Source organism: Pteropus vampyrus, unplaced genomic scaffold (assembly GCF_000151845.1).
Source record: "Pteropus vampyrus isolate Shadow unplaced genomic scaffold, Pvam_2.0 Scaffold481, whole genome shotgun sequence".
Classification (NCBI taxonomy): Eukaryota; Metazoa; Chordata; class Mammalia; order Chiroptera; family Pteropodidae; genus Pteropus; species Pteropus vampyrus.
In genome coordinates, this window is record NW_011889262.1 from 192157 (window position 1) to 215971 (window position 23815).

General features: G+C 33.2%; 1 protein-coding gene across 1 annotated transcript in view; it reads right to left on the minus strand.

Moving 5' to 3' along the window:
- Positions 1-23815, minus strand: part of LOC105307145 (ankyrin repeat domain-containing protein 26-like) — a 65746-nt gene that overhangs the window by 22697 nt on the left and 19234 nt on the right. Inside the window, exons 7-14 of the mRNA XM_011382507.1 lie at positions 21871-21943; positions 16142-16235; positions 13728-13756; positions 13557-13629; positions 11030-11287; positions 8678-8760; positions 7323-7460; positions 4960-5916 (exon numbers count right to left, since the gene is read on the minus strand). Coding sequence (XP_011380809.1) covers positions 4960-5916; positions 7323-7460; positions 8678-8760; positions 11030-11287; positions 13557-13629; positions 13728-13756; positions 16142-16235; positions 21871-21943 — 1705 coding nt within the window. The remainder of the gene's footprint in view (positions 1-4959; positions 5917-7322; positions 7461-8677; positions 8761-11029; positions 11288-13556; positions 13630-13727; positions 13757-16141; positions 16236-21870; positions 21944-23815) is intronic.

Sequence of the window (23815 nt, forward strand, 5' to 3'; positions counted from 1 at the left end):
AAAAAAAACCATTAGATAATCATCGAACTTTTAAGCAGAGACTTTACAAGCTAGGAGAGAGTGGAATAAAAAATCCAACTATTGAAAGAGACTAGCCAAGAGGAATATATCCAGCACAGTTCTCCTTTAGATCTAAAGGAGAAACACTTTTGCAGTCATAAAAAAGCTGAGGAAATTTTCCACCACAAGTTCTACTTTAAAAGCAATACTGAATGGGGTTATTCTACCTGAAACAAAAAGACAGAAAGATACAAAACTATGAGTAAGATGACTAACAAACAGACAGAAATAGGAAATTGCAACCCTACTTCAAAATAGGGTATTGTGAATATAAATATTACATAATGGTTAAAGAAGGTCGAAACATTATTTAAAAAGAAGTCAACATCTACTGAAACTCAGAAATGAATTTACAGAATAAATAGGGAAAATTTGAGGGAAAAAAAACAAAAAAGGAAGGAAGTAAAATTTACGAAGGGGAATGGAGATAGGATGCCTGCATAAGAAAAAGTACTACTGCATATATGAATTTTTTTACATAAAGGTAATGATAACCACACACACACACACACACACACACACACACACACAGATACAAATCCAGAACTGAGACACATAACATAAATAGAGGGAACAGGAAAAAATTCATAGGATATCACCAAATTACAATAACAGACAGAAATACAAGGCTAAGAAACAATGAAAACATGATACCAGAAAACAAAAGATAAAATGGGTACAGGAAAACCTCATATATCAACTATCACCCTAAATGCAAATGAACTGAACTCGCCCATATAAAAGCACAGAGTAGCATATTGGATCTAAAAAGAAAAAAAAAATCCTGTCTTCAAGAGACACATCTAAGCTGCAAGAACTAATATAAACTCAAAGTGAAAGGGTGGAAAACAATTCTCCAAGCAAATGACCTCCAGAGAAAAGTGGGCGTAGCAGTACTTATATTTGACAAAATAGACTTCAAGATAAAAAAGTTAATGAGAGACAAAGAAGGACACTTCATAATGACAAAAGGAACAATACATCAAGAAGACATAACACTTATCAACATACATGCTCCCAATCGGGGAGCACCAAAATATGTAAAGAAATGACTAACAGAACTAAAGGGGGAAATTGATAAAAATGTAATTATTATAGGGAACCTAAATACCCACTGACAGCTATGGATTCATCATTTAAAAAGAAAATAAATAAGGAAATAACAACCTTGAAAGACACATTAGACCAATTGAACATAATCAACATTTCAGAACCTTTCATTTCTAAACACCAGATTATAAATTCCTCTCTAGTTTACATGGAACATTCTCAAGGATAGAACATATGACAGAACATAAAACTAGACTCAACAAATTTAAGAAGACTGAAATCACACCAAGCATATTCTCCAACCACAATGTTTTGAAACTGGAAACCAACTGCAAAAAGAAAGTTGGAAAATATATGGAAATTAAACAATATGATACGAAAGAACAACTGGGTAATAGGAGAAATAAATGGAGAGACCAAGAAATACTTATAAACAAATAAGAATGTGAATACAACATATCAAAACATTTGGGATACAGCATAAGGAGTAATAATAGAAAATTTCATATTATTACAGGTGTATCTCAATTAAAAAGAGATTCCAAAATAAACAACTTAACATTACATCTTGAAAAACTAGTAAAAGAAAAACAATTGAAGCCCAAAGTCAGAAAGTGAAAGGAAATAATAAGCAGAATTAAATGAAATTGGAAACAAAAGAACAATAGAAAAAATTATTGGAACAAAGAGCTGGTTCTTTGAGAAGACTGATAAAATTGACAAACTCCTGGCTAGACTCACTAAGAAAAAAAGAGAAAAGATGCAAATAAAGAAAATAAAAAATGAAAGAGGAGAAGTTATGACAAATACCACCAGAATACAAAGAATTATATACTAATAATATAAAAAATTATACACCACCAAATTCAATAACTTAGAAAAAAATGGACAAGTTCTACAAATTAGACAATTTTCCTAGATGAAATCATGAAGAACTGGAATATCTAATCAGATCAATCAACATTATGGAAATTGAAACACCCATCAAAAACCTCCCCCAAAATAAAAGTCCAGGACCAGATGGCTTCACTAGCGAATTCAACCAAACACTTGAAGAAAATTTAATCTGTTCTTCTTTAACTTTTCAAAAAATTAAAGAAGAGGCAATAGTTCCTAACTTATTTTATGAGGCCAATATTACTGATACCAAAACTTGATAAAGATATAACACACACACACACACACACACACACACACACACTAAAGACCAAAGTCTCTGATGAATACAGATGTAAAATCCTAAACAAAATATTCACAAATCGAACACAACAATACATTAAAAACATTATGTATCATGATTAATTGGGCTTCATTCCAGGGGCACAAGGATGGTTTAACATGTGCAAACACATTAATGTGATATATCACAGAAACAAAATGAAAAATTAAATTTGTATGACCATATTAATAGGTGCAGAAAAAGTACTTCACAAGATAAAGCATCCATTTATGATTAAAACACTTAATAAAAGGGGTATAGAGAAAAGTACCTCAACATTATAAATGCTATATATAACAAAACCTCAGCTGACATCATACTTAATGGTGAAAAAATAAAAACTTTCCCTATAAGATCAGGAATAAGACAAAGCTTTCAGCTATCACCACTATTCAATATAGTGTCAGAAGTCCTAACTGGAACAAGCAGGCAAGAGAAAGGAAGAAAATGCATCTAGACTGGGAATGAATAAGTTAAGTTGTCATTTTTCACATATGACATGATTCTCTACACAGAAAACACTAAACATTCCACTAAAAAAACCATTAGAAACAATAAACAAAGACACTAAAGTTTCAAGTTACAAAATCAATGTGTAAAAATCTATAGCATGCCTACATACTAACAATGAATTTAAAAAAAACAATAAAAAAATTCCTTTTGAAATTGCAACAAGAATAAAATACCTAGGAATAAACCTAATGAAGCATTATTAAAATAATTAAAGAAGACATAAAAAATGGAATGATATTTTGTTTTTGTGGGTTGGAAGAATCAGCATAGTTAAAATGACCTATTACCCAAAGCTTTGTACAGATTTAATGCAATCCCCATTAAAATTCCAGCGGCATTCTTTAAAGAAATAGAACAAAAAATCATCAGACTTGTATGGAAGCCTAAAAGAACATGAACAGCCAAAGTAATCCTAAGGAAAAAAAAACAAGTCCAAAGTTATGACTCTGCCTGACCTCCAAATATACTATAAAGTGACAGCAATCAAAACAGCATGGTATTGGCAACAAACAAACAAACAAACCCCCTAAACCTCCAAACTTCCAAACGAACAACAGAAACAAAAACCAGTGGAACAGAATTGAGTGTCCAGAAATAAACTCTTATATATATGGGCAAAGAATTTTTGACAAATAGGTCGAAACCATACAATAGAGAAAGAAGAGCCTCCTTAATAAATGATGCTGGGAAGATTGGGAAGCATAAGCAAAAGAATGAAACTAAACTGCTGTCACCATATACCAAAATTAACTCAAAATGGATCAAAGGCCTGAATATAATACCTGAATATAATATGAAGGCTTGAAAGAATAAATCATAGAAGAAAACATAGGTACTAAACTCATGGACCTTGGATTTAGAGAGGATTTCATGAGTTTGACCTCAAGGCATGGGAAGTAAGAGCAAAAATACATGAATGGGGCTGTATCAAACTAAAAAGCTTCTGAACAGCAAAAGAGACTGTCAACAAGACAAAGAGACAACCATCCTGAGAGAGAAGATATTTGTATACAGAGCCTCCAATAAGGGCCTAATATCCAAAATATACAAAGAAGTCATACAACTCAATGATAAAACAAACAAGCAAACAAACAAACAAACAAACAATTAAATTAAGAAATGGACAGAGGAACTAAACAGATACGTCTTTCAAGGAGACATAAAAATGGCCAACAGACAGATGAAAAGATGCTCAACTTCACTAGCTATTAGGGAAATGCAAATCAAAACCACAATGAGATATCACCTCACACCTGTTAAAAAGGCTATCAAACTGGGCAAATAAGAATGAGTGTTGGAGAGGACATGGAAAACAGTATGGAGTTTCCTCAAATAACTAAGAATAGAATTACTTTGTGACCCATCAATTTCTCTTCTCAGTATCTACTCCCAAATTTTGAAAACATTTATCTGTAACCATAGATGCATCCCAATGTTCATTGCAGCATTATTCATATTGGGAAAGACATGGAAACAACTGAAATGCTCTTGGATAAATGATCGGATAAGGAAGATGTGGTACATATATATGATGGAATATTACTCAGCCATAAGAAAAGATGAAATACTGCCATTTGTGACAACATGGATGGATCTTGAGATTATTGTGCTGAGCGAAATAAGTCAGACAGAAAAAGCTGAGAACCATATGCTTTCACTTATGTGCGGACTGTAAAACTGAAAACAACAAACAACAAGACAAACAGAGTGTCATGGACGCAACTACAGTTTAGTAGTTACCAGAGGGAAAGGAGGGAGGGGTAATGGAGATCAAATATAAGGTGATGAAAGAAAACACTTTGGGTGGTGAACACACAATGCTATATACATATGAAGTGTTATTGAACTGTACACTTGAAACCTATATAATTCTATTAACCAAATTAATTTAATAAACAAAATTCATAAACAACACAATGTTTTACTCAAAATAAAGTACCTCTCAGTGTTAATTTTTATTTGCTGGATACAATGTATGCTTTTAAGTTGAAAGAGCAAATACATTTATAGTCTATATATTTTTAATATTAAGGTAGATTCACCATTTAGTTGTAATCAAATATTAATTAAATATTTTCCTGGAAATTTGAAAACTACATATCTTTCTGGATACTTACTTCTCTTTCTTCTTTATCAGTTTCATATCGATACATTCGCTCTTTTAAATTTTTACACTCATTGATTAACTTCTGATTTTTTTCTTCCAGTATACGACCTTGATTTTCACTTTCAGCCTGAAATCTTTTTATCGTATCCTGAAACTGTTCTTGTATGGTAATTATTGTCTTTTCTTTATTTTCGGCTTTAGGGAGAGCATCATCCAGTTGCTTTCGAAGCAACATATTTTTACTTTGTAGGCGAGATATCCTCTCCTCTAAGGATTCCTGCTTACCAACATATTTATTCACTTTACCTCGTTCATATTGATACATGTGTTCAATTTCCTTCTTTTGACACTGTGTTTGGCTTAGGTCTCTTTGTACATGTTCTAAAGCCAAAGTCTTCTCTCTGAGAGCATCTCTTGTCTGATGAAGCTCAGTTTCTAGGCTGTTCAATTTACTTTCAGCTTTACACAGTTGTTGAGAAAGAATCTCATTTTTATCTTTCATGTTAGACATATCGAAATTCATTTTGTCTCGAAAATGAAACCATTCATCTCTTGCTTTTTGGAAAGCAAATTCTAGGTCTCTTTTTGATGTCTGACCTTGCTCATGATCGTGTATAGTGGTAGCCAGTCTAGAACGGTAGGATTCGACTTCTGTTTCCAGTCTCTCTTTACTTTGTTTTTCATTCTCCAGTTGAGAGTTTAGTGTTGTCTTTTCAGCTATCAGAACATTAAGATGTCTATTATACTGAAATATTGTTTTTTTTAGTGTTTTCTTGTTCAATTTAATGGTCTTTTGAAGACTGTCATTCTTTTCTTGTAAAATTGTAATGTCCTCAAAATATTTTTTTTCTTTTTCCTGCTTCTGATTTTTTACTGTGTCTATTTCCAGGTTTAGCATAGCAATTGATTCATGTAACCTGTGGTTTTCATACGACAGATTTTTTTCTTTTTCTTGAGCATCAGAAACCTAAGTAAAACAAAGGAGATTTGTAGCTAGCACTCAACAAAACAACATATTATGATATCCTCTGAAACTGAAGAAGAACCTTTATGTCTATATCATGAAAAGGTTGTATAAGAGGATATCTCACTGAAAAAAACATTAAGTTGTATCTAAACCTCCAACTTTATAGAAGCATAGTTCCCCAAAAGTTCAGAAATTTAATATGACACTGAATTTGTGAAAGTACAAAAGAAATCAAAAGAGAATTTTTAAGAGCCTCAGAATTGGAAAGGCAACAAACCCAGAAAGCATAAAATAAAGATTAATAAGTCAGATTACATGTAAAAATGGAGTTCACAGTCTAATTTACAACTACCACACAGTAAGCATATTAACTCTCCATATATCTGGACAGATTAAATTTCCTAAAATTACTTTTTCCAAAAATATTCTATAGATATCCTACTTTTCTAATATTTTCATAGTCAGTTATAAAGATTACATCTTTAACAACTGATTAATCTGGGCATTGCACTAAGCACTTCTATATATATCAATGAATTCATTTAGTTATCACAATCTGGAATAGAAAAGTTAAAAAGATAAGCCAGTTTAAAATTTATCTTGTCTTCTAACTCTACATTTAGTGCCTCTTGTCCCAAACCACAGCTACTTCTCTAGTGTAAATATATAAATACAAAAAGAGCATATATTTCAAAAAAAATCATGGTAAATAAGGTAAAATTTATAGAGCTCCTCTTAGAAAATCATGAGATTATTTGCTGTTGCAATAACTTTAAATTTCTCTTCATATTTAAAGTTGTAATAAGTGTGAAATAGAAAATAATATACTGATCTATTTTACTAAGAATAAAATGCTTATTAATAAATTATCACTAAGTCTATATCATGACATATCATTGTTTTCACAAGCTCCTTGGAATGAAATAGGATACTACTTGGAGCAAATGGTTACTTTTCTCAAAAGTAGGAGAATCACATCTAAAACATGGCCTGTGAACTGCCTATACTTTTCTCCTTAACATCAGTGGAAGTGAAAACTAACCTCTCTATTGATTTACCAAGGGGATGGAAGTTACTGCCAAAACCTGGGACATCTGTTGTTAGTAGCAATAGCTTTGAGAATATAGAAAGCTCCTCAATTCCTATGGAAAATATTAAAAGCCTATTGTGAAAGTCACTACTGTTGGGGATACATTTATTTGAATCAAGAATATTATTTTATCTAGTGGACCAAAAACATCACTCCTAAAATACATATACATATGCAAATATATATGTATGTATATATACATATATATGTTTTTAAAATCCTCTCTATTTCCCATATTACAGTGTTGTGTCTTTTTCTAATACATATGGACACAAATACATGCAAACATTCATTTGAAAATGACTAAACAAAATACCTTAGATTTCATTTTCTTAAGATTTATTTCTATCTTCTTTTGCTTGCAAAGGTGATTGGTCAGAAGTACATCTTGTAATATTCTGGCATTCTGTTCTTGACAAAGTTGCTTCTGATGGTCATTTCGCCCTTCAACAACCTAGAGAATCAAGAGTGAACAAAGAGAAATTAGAACATAATTACAATTTAACTTCTTAATCTATGTTTATCTTCTCCCAAATCATTGGATGGTAACTAGGAACTGTAAAATAACTTGCCTTAGTCTAAATTAAAAAAACAAAAAACAAAAAAAACAAGAACTTGCAAACCTACTTTTCTCATTGTTTGAACTAAACAATTTGTCATATGTTAAATCCATCAAAAATGAATTAGTAGATGATTTTTTATGTTACAAAAGGCTTCCTCACTTAAAATAGTTTCCCTCACAGTATCTTAAATAGTGATCCTACACTATACTTAAGAATATTTTTTAAAAGATTAATAGCTGGACAAGAGGCAAGCTTTAATTTTTTAGGAGCCAAAATCATTGACATCAATCAGAAAAAAAAGCAAATTCCTAGTTTTTATTTCAAATGATATACACTAATAATGTTATGCATAACTAGAGTTATCTGTTGCATACAATTCTAATTTATTCTAATATCCACTAAGGAGAGTGGGTAAATTTTTAAGTAATATTTAATAATTTTCTACACTGAAATGAAATAAATTAGAAAGTTATTGTTTGTACTCTAATGTCAAAAAATTTTATCCTGCAAGGTGTGATTTAATAAACAGGCAATCGAATAGATTTTATGATCCCATTCTCTTTCCGAACGTAGAATCTGAAGTCAAATACAGAGAGATTTCAAGGCAGAATAAATCTTTAACCATGGCATTAATGACTAGCAAGATCAAACTGCAAATTTTAAACTCCTGAGATTGATTACTCCTTTCACATGAATCTAAGTTGGTGGCTATCATTTTTATATTTTTCATAATTTCAACCATTTAATTATATGATTCAATTTTTAAAGTTACCTCTTTGTCATGTAAGGCAGGTATAAAAATGAAAGAAATAATACTCAGGAAGTTTCGAGGTTTTGAGGTTTTGAGGTTTTGTGTGTGCGTGTGTGTGTGTGTGTGTGTGTGTGTGTCACAATGCCAAGAACAAACTTCAGCTATATAAATGGTTAAAGATTCTAACAATATTTTACATTTTGTGACTTGTTAAAATGTTATACAAATAATATTCAGCTATGATATATTGACTCTAAAAAGCTAGCTTGACAGGGTAATTTCAATTGGACAATGTTACCTTATTAAAGCATGGAAATGCTATTATTAGCAGGACTTTAAATTTAAATTTTTACATACCTGTGGGTGGTTATTTTCACTTGTGTCAAGCCTTCCTTGCTCTTCCTCTGATGTCATTCTTACGCTTAGTTCTGCTGACCAATCTATATTTAAGTGAAAATGAACTTCTTAGAAGGGTTAGATAAAAGCTATAATCTTTATAAAGCACAAAAATATCATTTTAACCACTGAGAGTTTAAATTTATCTTCATCTTTTGCTGAATATTTACTTCTTTAAGAAATATTTCTAATTTTCTAATACTTCAACAGACCAATTGCAAAATAAGAGATGAAGTTCGAGACATATAAACATCTCAAAAATTAATTCAAAAATTCATTCACCCAACATCAATTAAAAAAATAAACAGATACAAAATTTAGAAACACACTACAATATATAAAGTCACACTATCTGTCTGACCATTGTACTGTATACCTCAAACTAATAGAAAATAATAGAAAATAAAGCAAAAAAATTAAAAGTCACACTGTATTCTATTCTCTACCTCATGGTAGTACCTTTTTAACAACACCCTAAACTTCACCTGCAATATTATTCACTGTTTCCAAAATTACTGTTACTTTTTATGCTTTTATTGGTGTACTCTTTTCCTGATATCTGAAATCTTTTGCTCTATTATTCTGAAAAATTTCTTTTCATCGTTTTAGGACTTAGCACTGGGATTTAAAGAAGAACACAGATAAGAGGTGTCAGGAATGGCTTTCCTAGAGATGATGCCTCAGCTGAGACTTAAACTGTGAGGTTAGCCAGAATCAAAGGGATAGAGAGAAAGAAAGGAGTATGTAAAGCTGTACCAAGACAGGGAGAAAAGCATACAATACAATAAAGTTTGTTTGAAATACAGGGATGATGAGGTGGGCATTGCAGCATTTTAGTCATGCCAAAGAAAAGGGCAGACAGCAGAAAGGGCTAAAGATGGAGGTTTAGAAGAAGTCAGATTATAATAGCCTTAGATGTAATTTTAAGTTGCCCAGATGGTGATATGGTTTAATGAGTGTCTCAGTCCTATTTGCATTGGAGGTTGATCACTCTAAATGCTATGGTAGTGATGAATTGAAGGGGCATACAAATAAACGGAGGTAGACGAATTGAAAGGCAAGAATGCAAAATAAAGATGATGCAGGCCTGAACTGAGGAAACATTTACAGAAATATTTAAGATATAAATCATCAGGGCCCACTACAGAATGAATCTTTACTCAATGAGTATATGCCCAAATCCTGGGTCCTTGGAGAACTACACTCTGCTCATTGCTTTATAAGAGGTATCGACTAAGAAATGAAATGAATTACATGAACTGTTTAAGTTGCTTGAATTCATTTTGTAGTTTTTCTGTTTCACATGTTTTTGTGTTGAGGGAGCTAGGGTAAGTGTTTATTTGGCACCTGAAGAAATAAGATACTTGTATACGTACGTAAATAACTTTGGATTTATAGCTTGCAGTCACTACTCTGAAGATAATTGAAAATCTTTTGTACGTACAATGTTAATTGTAGAGGTAAGGAAAGTAAAAACGTTAAAACTATAAGAGTGAAAAAATACTGTGTGTTTTGTTACTACAGACCTGATCATATGATTGATAAAGGACATTCAAATAATGGTACATAAAGCGAAATACACATTAGATGTAATTAGTCAATAGAATGGTTATTCTAGCAGTATTAAAATTGGTTTTAACCAATATCACCCCAATAAATTTACTTAAAAAATTAGTTTTCCATATGTTGTTTTTAAATGATAGAGCACTCCTTAAAAACAATGTACCTTGTGAACTATTTATTTATTAAAAATGTTTTTCAAATATGACTGACTATGTGGACACAGCTGAGAAGGAAGTTTTATGTACCAAATCTTTAATGATTCCCATTGCTGTTAGAGAAGCCAATTCTAAAATATATAAAACCATAGAAAAATACAAGAACTATTTTAATATTTGGTTTTGAAAGGTGCTTTTTCAGTTATACTGAATATAGTGATAACTAATACCTGTGAATTCAAAGATACAAAAATAAAAACGAGAAGCCACATTTTGTTTTAGTTGGCGATCTTTAGATCTTTACATAGTTTTTCCATTTAGTCCTATAATTCTAAATAAAATCTTGCTACCCAATGCCAAGTGTATGCTAAATGAAATTTCTCTTTCTCCTAATTCTTCTTCTTATTAAGGTCTATGTTATTTTGGTGATGGGGAAGAATGCCAATATCTTGCTAAAAGCTATTCCGTTTGGTCGTAGGTTGCACAGACAGAGGAAACATAAGGTGGATCTTGCCACAAAATGATTTTTCAAAAGTCAAAAGTATGATGAAGCCATCCAGAGATGGTCTAGGGCTGAACTCTGTTTCTCTATTACCTTCTTTGCTTTCTCCATTTTCTGATAACTGTGATTCGCACAGGTCATAGGGTTTATAATCCCTTATCAGAAACATAGCTCTACTATTAGTCTTGTCTTTATGTATCAAGGTCATCTGTCCAAAGTCTGTGGATGCTGACTGATTTGGGGTCATCGATTGTGATACGAATGGACATTTATCGTCAACTTTCAAATCCCTGGTTCTCTGACAGGTTTCATGATTGAGGGGCAAACTAGCAGAATCCGAATCTGAAGAATCTGAAAATAAAGTTTTCATTGATTAGAATGGTAACCACAAGACAGATCTGACTAATTTGTAAAAATTCTCTTTGGAGACAGAAACAAAATTCTCAGATTTAAATGTCCTCCTGTTCCTCAAACACACTACCTACTTCCTCATAGTCCACTTTATTTCATGCGTCCTATATTTGCCATTCTCATAGGTAAGTTTAATTAATTATTGTCTCTCAGCAATTTTCATTACATAAGCTGTTTTCCATAAGAGCTTTGCTTTATTAACAGTTAGTACCTAAAAGTATATAAATTTACATCTAACTATTTATTCTGTGTTTAACTATCTATGACAAACATGGGTTAAAAATGCTTTTAGGGAATGGTACAACTTTTAATAAGAAACTACTTAATTACAGTAAAATGGTGTTTTCTAAATGCAACAATGTCTTTAGAATTCATTTTTTAAGGCCTACATAAACAGAAATTTCTGTGAGAAATGACAGCCTTGTGTGACCTCATTGTTTCCATATAAAAATAAAATCTGTTTAGTTCACACTAGATCCAAAGAGTGCAGAGTGCCATGAGACAGAAAAAGAATATGTAACAAAAATATTTTCCTGTTTTTTAAGAAAAAATTCTCAGATTTAAACTTTCTAAGACAAGCGAAAGAAAAAAGCCTGACATGTAGAAGTAAAGCTGTTTGCTTGTTTGTTTGTTTGTTTGTTTGTTTTTATGCTATACACTAAATCTCCATGACTGTTTTGTAACTACTAATTTGTACTTCTTCATCTCTTCACATTTTTCACCCAGACCCACAACCGTGGTGACCTCAGGCAATTACCAATTTGTTCTCTGTATCTGTGAATCTGTTACCCTTTAGTTTGTTTGTTTCTTTTGTTTCTTAGATTCACATGTAAGTATTATCATATGGTATTTATCTTTCTCTCTGACTTATTTCACTCAGCATAATACCCTCTAAGTCCATCTATGTCTTTGCAAATGGTAAGATTTCATTTTTTTTTAAAATAGCTGAGTTATATTCCATTGTACATATGAACCACAACTTCTTTATCCAATCACCTGTTGATGGGCACTTAGGTTGCTTTTATTTCTTGGCTATTTTGAACAGTGCTGCTGTGAACATAGGGGTTCATAGATCTTTGCGAACTAGTCTTTTGGTTTTCTTTGGATAAATACTCAGAAGTGCAATTGCTGGGTCAAAAGGTAGTTCTAGTTTTAATTTTTGAGGATCTTCCAAATTGTTTCCATAGTGGTTGGACCAATTGGCAACCCCATCAAGAGTATACAAGGGTTCCTTGATCTCCACATCCATGTGCCCAAATATGGTTTAAAACAATGATTCTCAAGTGTCATCTGACAATCCCAGGAGTCCGAAGATCCATCAGTTCAGGGGTTTAGAGGTCAAAACTCTTCACAGGAATACTAAATGTTTTTTACCACTTTCACTCTCACTTTAAGTGAATAGTAGATTTTTACACAGACCTGATATGTGGTCATATCCTAGCTCTATTGGGTGAAAGTTCTCATGGCTAATGGAATGTATGGCTATGTGTGTTTTTGTTTTAAAATTTTCAGTTTTATTTTTAATATTATTCATAAAATTGGTACTACCCACTTAAACAAAATTCTTTGGAATTCTCAATAACTTTAAAGAGTATAAAAGGATCCTAAGGCCAGAAATTTCAGAATTTCTTTTTAAAAGATTGTGTCTACCAAATATTCATTATGATTAATTACTTCCTTATTTTTAATAACCAAAGTCACCAGAAACATTCTCCAATACACACACACACACACACACACACACACACACACACGTCTGTTAATAAGAACATCTAGTTGGCTTAAGCTCATCAGTGTAACAACACTAAAATGATATCAACTTAAAGCACGATTAACATTTTAGCAACTGAAGCTTATTCTAGGTTAAGATCAGAATTCAAATAAGCATTTTTTAAACCACTGGAAAAATCTTCGAGTCTAATGATTAAAATCTGGGTATCTTTAATAAGTACAAGGATTCCAAACTGGGAAATTAGGCATACTGAAATAAAAGTAGAACTATCAGAGTTAAAAGTGACATTAAACATTTTTTCTTACTTTTGTAAATATCTCTTTTTCTCAAAGATAAATATAAAAATGACATCTACAGTATTTATGTTAAAATCTTTCATTAATTTGCAAAAATTATAAATTAGGAATAAGAAAACTATGAGAATGTCAAATATTTTTGTGTATTCATTACCAGGTTTAAAACTGTTTAAAAATTTACCTGAACTGTATGTTTGCATATCTTCCATTCCTACTGCTTTGAGAAGAACAGGATAATTCACTTCAATGGTAGGCTGAATGGGTTTTAAAACAAGTTAATTAATAAATAATTATGTGCATGTCTTATAATCTATACTTAATAATTCAAGATAAAAAACACAAAAGTTATTACCTTTAAGTGAGGATATTTTTCAGGAGAATCTAAAAAAAGGGACATATACGCAATTATACGTAAATATGAAAACCAACTATACATTCCTGCAGAATTAGTATGAAGCTACATCCTCATGGTGGGCTTTGGAAATGACTATGTATGTGTTAGTGTTTTTTTCCTAGGGGAGTGGGGAGTGAGTGTGCAAACAGCAACAAGACAGTATTATGTATCTACTATAAATATGGAAGAAAAAACAGGAATAGAGGGCTAACAATACATGCCATTGAGATTCCCAAAGATTGTTTCAAATGACTATAACTGAACTAGAAAAGTGTGCATACACCAATGTCAACATGCTGATAAATGGAGAGAACAGTGATCATTCATCAGAGGAACAAATCATGTCCCTGACAGGATCAATGGGAAAGCTGATGATAAAAACCAACAGTATATCCTTAATGTAACACATCAGAATCCTTTATACCATTAATGCTCAAGTATTTATCATGGTCTTCATTTTGTCTTGTCATTTAGCGAGTACACAGGTGTGATGATAGTTCAGTTGAATGCATAATTCATATCAATAGAGAAAGTGTTATGAATTAATCAGCTTAGGTATACACTTGTAGAATAATAGTTAGTATAAATATTCATTTTTTTCCATACTAATGTGGGCTACTGCTATGCCTACATTTCTTGTATCCTCTAGTTTAGCCCTCTTAAAATTTCTTGATCCACTCGTGCACCAAAGTATACAAAGCACATTCAAGAAATAATGTATAATGAGCTTTTAATATTGCAATATGGTTACTAAAAAGAGAAAATTAATTGCCAAAGATATATGAGCTATTACAAATCTTTTATGTTTCAAAATCAGTGTAATATTTTCTGCAAATAACAATTTTAGCACTAAGGGAATAACTCTATAATTTATTTTGTTTCCAGAATTAGTTTGGCTTGTTATATCGTGCTAGTAGTTAAAAGTTTTATAAACTAGCTATCCTATCAAAAATTAGCTACCTTAAAAAAACAACCAATACTTCTATATTTAAATTAATCCCATTTGAATAACAAATACCAATTTAACATACATCTCTGAGGGATGATAAAACTATAAACTCACCCAATACTTTCTAACCTAACATTCTCATGACGAAGTTAAATGAGTGGCTACAATTGACCCCGAATCTTGCACTTCCTACTGCTTTCAGTATTCTCTGGAGCAGCAATGATTGCATCTTCTGTTTCAGTGCAAATATACTAAAGCCATCTAAAGCGAGGTCTCCCCGACTTCCTCATCAACTCCAAAATATCTAGCTAACAACTTTCTTTTCACTTCTTCTGTTCACTATCCTTCTTAGTCTTCAAAATTTCAAGAGCTGTGGCCTTGATTCTTCCCTTTTCCATTCTTTTTGTGGATTGTCTCATGACTTTTTCTTTGCTTTTTAGCCATAGTATCTTACATGTATAATTTCTCTTGCTTCATCTCCTTGCTTCCCTTTATAGTGGCTATAAATATGTTCAGAAATAAAACAAAATAATGCTGTTCTTTGATCCTTTCAAGTTTTGAACTATTCAATGGCTCTTCATGCAGATTTCTCTGAAGATACCCTCTCAACTCAGAACACGGTCTGAGGACCAGTAATCACAGAAGTCACCTGAGAGCTTGTGAGAAATGCAGAATACCAGACCTGCTGCTATCATTTCTTTAAAATTGAAACTTCATTAGATGTTATAAACTTCTAATGGACTTTTTTCAGATAATAGCTTCCCTGATCTCCCATAACTGATGCTGCTCTCTCCTGCTTTCCACTGCTCTTCTTTTGACTATACAATACTCTCCTATGAAGAAATCCCATTTTACATTAAAGTATATACATTTATAGCTGCCCACATGTACTTATGTGCATCTATGGTAGATAAAACAGAGCTCTACGTGTTCAAGTACCTCAGTCCCTAACACCTTCCTAATAGTGGAGAAAAGACTAAGAGTAGGGACCTTTTGCTGCACTTCTCTGACAAGTTTTGGTACTGGAAGCTCACTTTATATTCTTCCCACATTTCCAATGCTCTGCTCTTCCTTTTTCAAAAGATTTTACTACCTTCCACTATATATACCTGCTTCTTTTTCCTTCATTTACTGATTATAATTTCTGCCTTTCTTATTCTTCATTCCCTCTTTTATTCTTTTCCTCTTTTTTATTTCCTGACTTTTCTTAGGGAAAGAAACAAAATAATTTAGCTTCTGCAGTGGCTTTCTCAAATTAATCTCTTCCTGAGACCCGATAAGATATACAACTGATCTCTTTTCACTTCACTTTTTCTTTACAATGAATGTAATAGGTGATTTTTTTCACTATTAGACTTTATCAGGCTTCATGTTTTAAATCAACATCCTGTCCAATAACTTTTTTACAAAATACAGTTCTTACCTTCGACTTGTCCATTTGGTATGTTTTTTCCTCTTTGATCTGCAGCTCCAGAGAAGTGATCAACATGCTTCTGCGGTAGACTTGCAGAAAAACGCTGTTAAAATTTATATCAATAATGAGATGCATGAGGTATTTTACACATCCATATTAATATCACAAAATCATACATGTGGCCATAGGATGACCTGAAATAAGTCTCTAGTTTGTAGAATAACTTAACTTCAGAACCCAAACTGATTCCTTATGACTTTGAAGCCTTAGTTTCTTATATTATAGTACACTGATTTCATTAAAGGAATCTTGCAAATTAGCAGAATTGTACTATGCAGTATTAATATATTTAGAACATAGTTATTCTTATGATAACTTAAAAACATAAGAAAATAAATTTTATGGGCAAATGCAGAGATGAGAAAGGAAAGTCAAAGCAAACCTTATATGTATTAACATCACTCAGTGCTGACATTTAAATTAATAATAATTAATAATAATAATAATAATAATAATAAAAAAAAAAACCACAGCCTCAGGATCCGAATGTGATTCTACATCTTCCTCTTCTCCTAATTCTAATGCTGACATTTTAACTATAAAATGTAGTTACAGATACATTAATGTGAACATTTATTACCATGAATTTTAAATACATATATAAGTCTATCTCCATTCGTAAATATTTTGATGAAATAAAAGTAATAACAAAAATGAATTTCAGAGTATTGAAGCTTTTGCAAGAAGAAAAATTGGCATTTGGGATACTTTTGAAGAAAGAAAGCAAAAAATATACACTTAAGGAAATAGATCTCATATTCGTATCTACTCACTTTAGATTTGTTTAGACAAGCATGTAAGCAGAAAAAAATATATAGTCACTAAATTATCACTTGTATTATTTTTACGTGCTCCATCAACATAGGTCAAATTGTCCTTATTTGTTTGCTCTCATGGAGCACTTTCAATAATATCCATACCATTTTCTTTCTTCCCAATTGCTGGTGTTGTTGCTTCTTCCTATATAAACAAAACAAATCAAAAACCTAACTTTAGATAACATCATATTCATTCACTTGCTTGCTCACTCACACAATCAGTCAGGGAGACAACAAAGGTTTGCTGTATCTATCAAATCACAGGCACTAAACTGAGAGATGTTGGATGTATAAATAAAAGACTTTGTCCTCTATTGTATTAGGGGTAGAAATACATGAAAAAATTAAGAACAGAAAGGTATCATTTGCTACTTCTATAACTAAAGTGAATAAAGTACAGTAAGGGTACAAAAGAGACAATAGTCATTTGTACTTGGGAAGCTCGGGAAATGCTCCAAAGTTTGTATCGTGAAAGATACATGGAGAGAGAGTGTGAAGGGCATGAAAGGGCAGCATGAGCAAAACAAGAAGTAAAAGACAATACAGTAAGTGAGGGCACCAAAGTACTGTGGTAAGGCTAGAACACTGGGAATGGGATGGAGAGACAAAACTGCAGAATCAGAGCCACAGCGAACAAGGCAAGTGTCATGCTGGCATATGAGTTTTACCCTCATGTAACAGAGAGCCACTAAATACGCAGAGGAGTTACACCATCACATGCACATTTTAGAGCAGTCACTCTGGCAGCAATGTAAATATGAATATAAAGACAGCAAAACTAGAAAAGAGTATTTCAAAATTGAAGGTGAGAAAGGGACTACAATAAGATATTAAATTCAGGTGAAAATATTAAACTTGGTGAGTGACTAGATATGGTGATTTCAGGGATGGTTGAAATCCAGGATTTTTCATGCTTCAGTATTTCTGTGGTGGATTTACTAGGATGGGGAAAAACAAATGACAGAGGAGGTAACAGAGGTCAGCAAAAAGGAAAGTGTCGGGGCAGTGTATTCAGTTTGGAACATATCAAATTGTAGGCACCCAGGGGACTTAGAAGAAAGATCTGGATAAATACATTTGGAGTAGGACTAGGTGACCTTACTCAGGAAAAGCATAAGATGTTAAGATAGATATTTGTAACATGTACTAAACTGATAAAATTAAGCAATGCAAAGCTACACAGAACTTGTGAAATTTTGAAAATAAAAATAAGAGTAGGGGAAAATATATTTCAATTATATTTTTCAAATTCTGTTTCAACAATATGAAATACCCTTTTATGGATATATGCAAATGTTTATTTCTGGAATATTGTAGCATTAAGCATTTTAAGTTCAATGAAAATATTTTATTGTTAAACAGCAATCACGATGTTATAATAAGAGTCCTGTTTAAAAATTAACTTTAAAAAGTAAGTTTTAAATTGTAGAAAAGAAATGCTTATGTGACTACAGAATCGTGAGACATTTTTAAGTACTCAGTGATGTATGAAAAGAAAACAAATCCCTATTTTTAATATCACATGGTTTTCTTATTCCCCTATGAAAAGCACACTAATAGTTGTAATTTTTTATCTATTCTATTTAGCATGGTAGTTAAAGTTTTTCAGAAAAGAAATCTATTAAAAAAACTAATAAAACTATATTCATACAAGTTGAAGATTTAAAAGTCTTCAAATACGTCCAGATTGTTAAGCAGGACTCAATGAAGAAATGGACTAAAAATAAAGTCACCAAGACGTCTGAGTTTTAGATAGGAAAGAATTGTCATGTTAGGTTTAACAACTATGAATACCAAAGTTAATAAAATTTCTTAAGAATATTATTCAATGTACACATTGCTGGAGATATTTTAAAAGTAAAACATAATCTTGCAGCAATAATTTTGTATACTGTGTTGGTAATCTTTCCTTTTTTATAACTTTACAATTACAATTGATTTATATTAGAAAAAAAATCATAAATTGTGATTTCATTTGATGTGTGCATATGTGTCTATTAATTGCAGATATTATTCAGAAATAATTAATCAGAATCTCTAGCTTGAAGAGGCTAGGGGAGCTGCCCATTGTCTTACAGCTAGGAAATGGCACAGAGTGGGCTCAAAGTCAGATTGCCTACCTCTCAGGTCCAGGCTGGGACCGCATTCTGCTCAGTCCTCTTTACTCTCTCTCCTCCCATTTTACGCCTTCTCTAGTTTGTTTCTTCCTTTTGTCCCTCCTTGCTGAACAAACTCTAAATTGAAGCACTGTGCTAGGCATGCTGAGAATAAGTGTGTGGAGAGGGGACCTGTTAAAATCTGTCCCCTCACAGCCCTGCTCAGTCTCATCCTGCCCTCAAGGAAGCTTAGAGATGTTCCCTGAATCATTGTTTATAGTGGAAAACAAAACAAAACAAAACAAAACAAAACAAAACAAAACAAAACAATAAACTGGCTCTATTCATAGTAGACCAAATAAATAACTCATGTGCCAATAGGAGGATGGTTTCATTGTTGAGCCTCTTCTCACACAGCAGGCAGGTGAGCACATTTACTCTTCTGCCTGCCTACAGGTCCAGGCAGGCTCCAAACATGAGTGTCCATCAAACTCATCCCACCCTTGAGATTCCTGCAGAACCCATTCCACTCAACTCATGCACAGGCCTAAACTTGGTTCAGCAGCTGTTACTAACAGGCATCTGACCTTGGCCCACACTGCAGACTTCCTGAAAATTCTCAAGGTCCACAAACCCCAGAGAAGCAACACTTGGACTTGGTGTACCCCGTACTACTTGCGAAGCAGCCCCCAGCAGGGCAGTAGTGTAAGCTGGCCTCAGTTCACAGCATCGTTGCTCTCCAGCACCTCCAAACCAAGCACAGGCTACTACCAACTGCAGATCACTCTGTATGTCCTACTAAGTGGCCCTGGTCCAAACACAAATAGCAGCTGACCTGGGGCTGTACCAGAGCTTCTCTCAAAAGGCTCAGGAAACAACATACCTAATCATCAGCTTCAGTCCACACCAAAGCACCACTCAATTAGCTCCAAAGAATGGACTCAACAGGAACTAGAGCCTGCTACATCCAATCTCACTCCACAAAGTTAGCCTGCAGTCAAAGCCACTCTTCATAGTCCAACAGAATCAAGTCCACACACTTAAGTGCCAAAAGCAATCAAGGCTCAACTACAACAGGAGAGCACAAACAACTCACACAAGGGGTGCTATGCCAGTGGGCCCCATCGGACACTTACTACATAAAGTGACCCTGCCAAGACTGGGAGACTTAGCAGATCTACATAATACATAGAAGAAACAAACTCAGAGAGGCAGCCAAAATGAGAAAATAAAGAAAGAACAGGAAAACTTTAGAAAAAGAACTAAACAAAATGAAGGCAAGCAATCTACCAGACACAGAGTTCAAAACAGTTATAAAGATGCTCGATAAACTTAGAGAAAGAATAGATGTACTCAGTGTGAACAACAACAGATAGTGACGCTAAAAAAGGATATTGCAAACATAAAAAAAAAGTCAAAAATGTGCACTGCAATAACTGACGTGAAGAATTCATTAGATGCAATTAACAGCAGATTAGATGAAGCAGAGGATTTAATCAGAGATTTAGAAGATAAGGTAGCAGAAAACACCCAATGGAAACAGCAAAAAGAAAAAAGAATAAAAAATATCAGGATAGTTTAAGGGACTCTGAGATAATATCAAAGGTTACAACATTTACTCCATAGGGGTACTACTAGGAGAAGAGTGAGAGCAATAATTGAAAATATATTTCAAGAAATAATGGCAGAAAACTGCCTTAACCTGGTGAAGGAAACATATGTACAAACCCGGGAAGTCTCAAACCAGGAAACTCAACGAGGCCCACTCCTAGACACATTATAATTAAAATGCCAAAGGTTAAAGACCCCAAATTTAAAAGCAACAAAAGAAAAGCATTTAATTATGTGCAAAAGAGTTCCCATAAAACTGTCAATTGAACTCTCAATAGAAACTTTGCAGGCAAGAAGCAATTGGCAGAAAATATTTCAACATAATGAAATTAAGAACCTACAACCAAGAGTACTGTACCCAGCAAGGCTATCATTTAGTATTGAAGGAAAGATAAAGATGTTCCAACAACAACAACAAAAAACTAAAGGAGTTTTTCACCATTAAACAAGTTTTACAAGAAACCTCAAAGCTATGTCTTGAAGAAGGAGAAGATGAAAAATATGAATAACAAAAGGACAATAACTATCAATAGTTACTTTAGTTGCAAAAGGAGTAAATGTTCCAATCAAAAGACATAAGGTGGCTGAATGGATAAGTTCTTATGATTATTACAATCAGTAGTTGGATCCATGAAAGATCTGACTCTAGGTGATAAACACACAATGCATATACAAATGATGTATTGTTGAATTGTACACTTGAAATGTATATAAAATTTTTAACCAATGTCACACTAATAAATATAATTTTAATCAGATTTTATTTAGGTATAATTATTATAAAGGTCAGGATAGTATAATTTAAAAATCACATTCAAAATTCTTATCGCTGACCAAATCGTATATCTCCTCCATTGTGGGAAAACTTTCCCCAATATAATTTTCCTATCGCTATATTTTTTAGTCAATTCATATCTTCAGCCCTCGCTTTCAAGACTTACTAAAGTGAACACAAACACTCACACATACACACAGAATTAGTGATATTTTTATAAAATGGTTTGTTCTGACCAATTTTCTATTTTATCTATCAAAAACAATGATAGGTAAATTTTAAAAATATTACACAAAACTAAAAAGCACTAAATTTTAAAAATATTACACAAAACTAAATGCACAGCAGAAAAATTAACTTCACGCAGAAGAACTTTACCTTGGTAGCAAAAACAAAGTCTTTGTTGTCTGATTCAGGACATGAATCATCAAGGCCAGCTTTTCTAGAAAGTCTTTAGAGTAAAAATATACAACAAAAATAAGTAAATTAGTTCATTTCTTTAAAAGAACAACAACAAAAAAGAATGGTCAGCTACATGTATATTAAAGATTCTCAATATAATTAAATTTAACCTGTTTTAAAAATAACTTTTAGTTCTCCCAATCTACAAAATATTCTATAAAGACACACAATTCCAGTAACAAAAAGACATTCAATTATTTTCCAAGCCTGAGATTACATTGTTTTCGCTAAAAGTCCTGAAGCCTGAATTGCAAATTAAGATTATGACTGATGTAATTTTTGTAACCTGAACTAGAACAAATCTGACGAAAAAAAGTAAAAGATACTGTCCTTTCCACATTGTTTGTCCCTGTTTCAAAGACTAATCTATGGCAGTCGAAAATAGCAGTCTTGGTTCTTTAGCATGGCAACCACTACATAAGGTAATCCCATTCCTTCCTTTTACCCTCAGATAGTACAGAAAGTTCCCTGAAATGTTTGAAATGGTGGAAAGTTAAATGTAACAAAGTCAAAGAACAAATGTATATGCTGTTACCCTTTCCACTCCTAGGTCCCTTTTCCACAGGGCTCCATGGCAGTCTCTAACCTGTAAATTTGCAGCCTCTGAAGGCAAGATGCCTGATACAAGGATGGGCTCGAATTACCAAGAATAGGGGCTCTCTATTTCCCTGCTCTTGGAAAACAAGCTGATAGAGTCTTGGTCATCCACCCCTTACATAAGCATGTTTCTAGCTACTCACCTCCATTACTGATTTGACAGCCAGTCCTATCCCTGCCCAAACCTCCATGTACATGAGAAGGACGTCAGTAAATTGGGAAAAGAGGTGGAGGTGAGGAGACACCTGCCTTGGTCCGTGGATCTGAGTAGTTCAGCAACCTCCAATCCCCTAGGACTCGAGGATACCTAAGCCCCCTTTGTAAACTGGATCGAGGTAGATGATACCACATTCCTATGTGCTCTAAAGAGAATCTTTTCCAGTGTCTCAAATTATTTTAATATCTTTTGATGGAATGAATTTTTCTATCTCCTCCAAATCAAAAAACAAGCCAAAAAGCAGCAACCAGTTTGGGACTCCCTTAAACCCTTTATTTTAATCTGCCTTGCTAGGCTACTCCTTACATCCTGTGTCCGTCCTTGTAATTTATCTTTAACTTGTCATACATCTCAATATTCTGACCTCTTTTACCTAATCTGATCTCTGATATCTTTTCTAAAGTCCTTATTCCTATATTAACCCAGTGCTGTTGCTCTGGAAACTTGGATTTCCCTGCTATTTAGTTCCTACCCTCTTCTCCTGTGTTCACTGGACCCACTGTCCCCACACTTTGCTAATATTAAAACATTCACCTGCAGGATGAGAAAGAAGGAAGAATCCTGGGCTTAGAAACCTGAATTTAAATCCCATTTTCATCACTTACTCTATCTAAATAAATCACTTTAATCTCTTTGAGTTTCAAATTTGCCATGTGAACACTTGGCCAGGATATTACTCACAGGTTGAAGTACTACAGGGTGCTTTGATTAATTAATTGCTAAGATTCCTCAAATTTCTGAAATTCGGTGTGCTTTTGAGTCTGTAGAGAATGAAGAATTCTTAGCTGGCAGAAGTGGAAAAAATAACGGAATGAAAGAAACAACAAGACGAGCAGAGAGGGTAAAAAATCAAAAGCAGAACCAAGGCCCTGTCCAACGGGAAGAGTCCCACGATGCAGCGGCAGATCTCCAAGGACACTGGCGCAGCCAGCTCTGCCAGGACACAGCTGACAGAAAAGAAGCGCACTCTACAGCTCCTGGAGATGGCGCTGCAGTCCCTCCTGGCAGTGAAACACTCCCTGGAACGCTCCTTGTCAGAGACCTAGG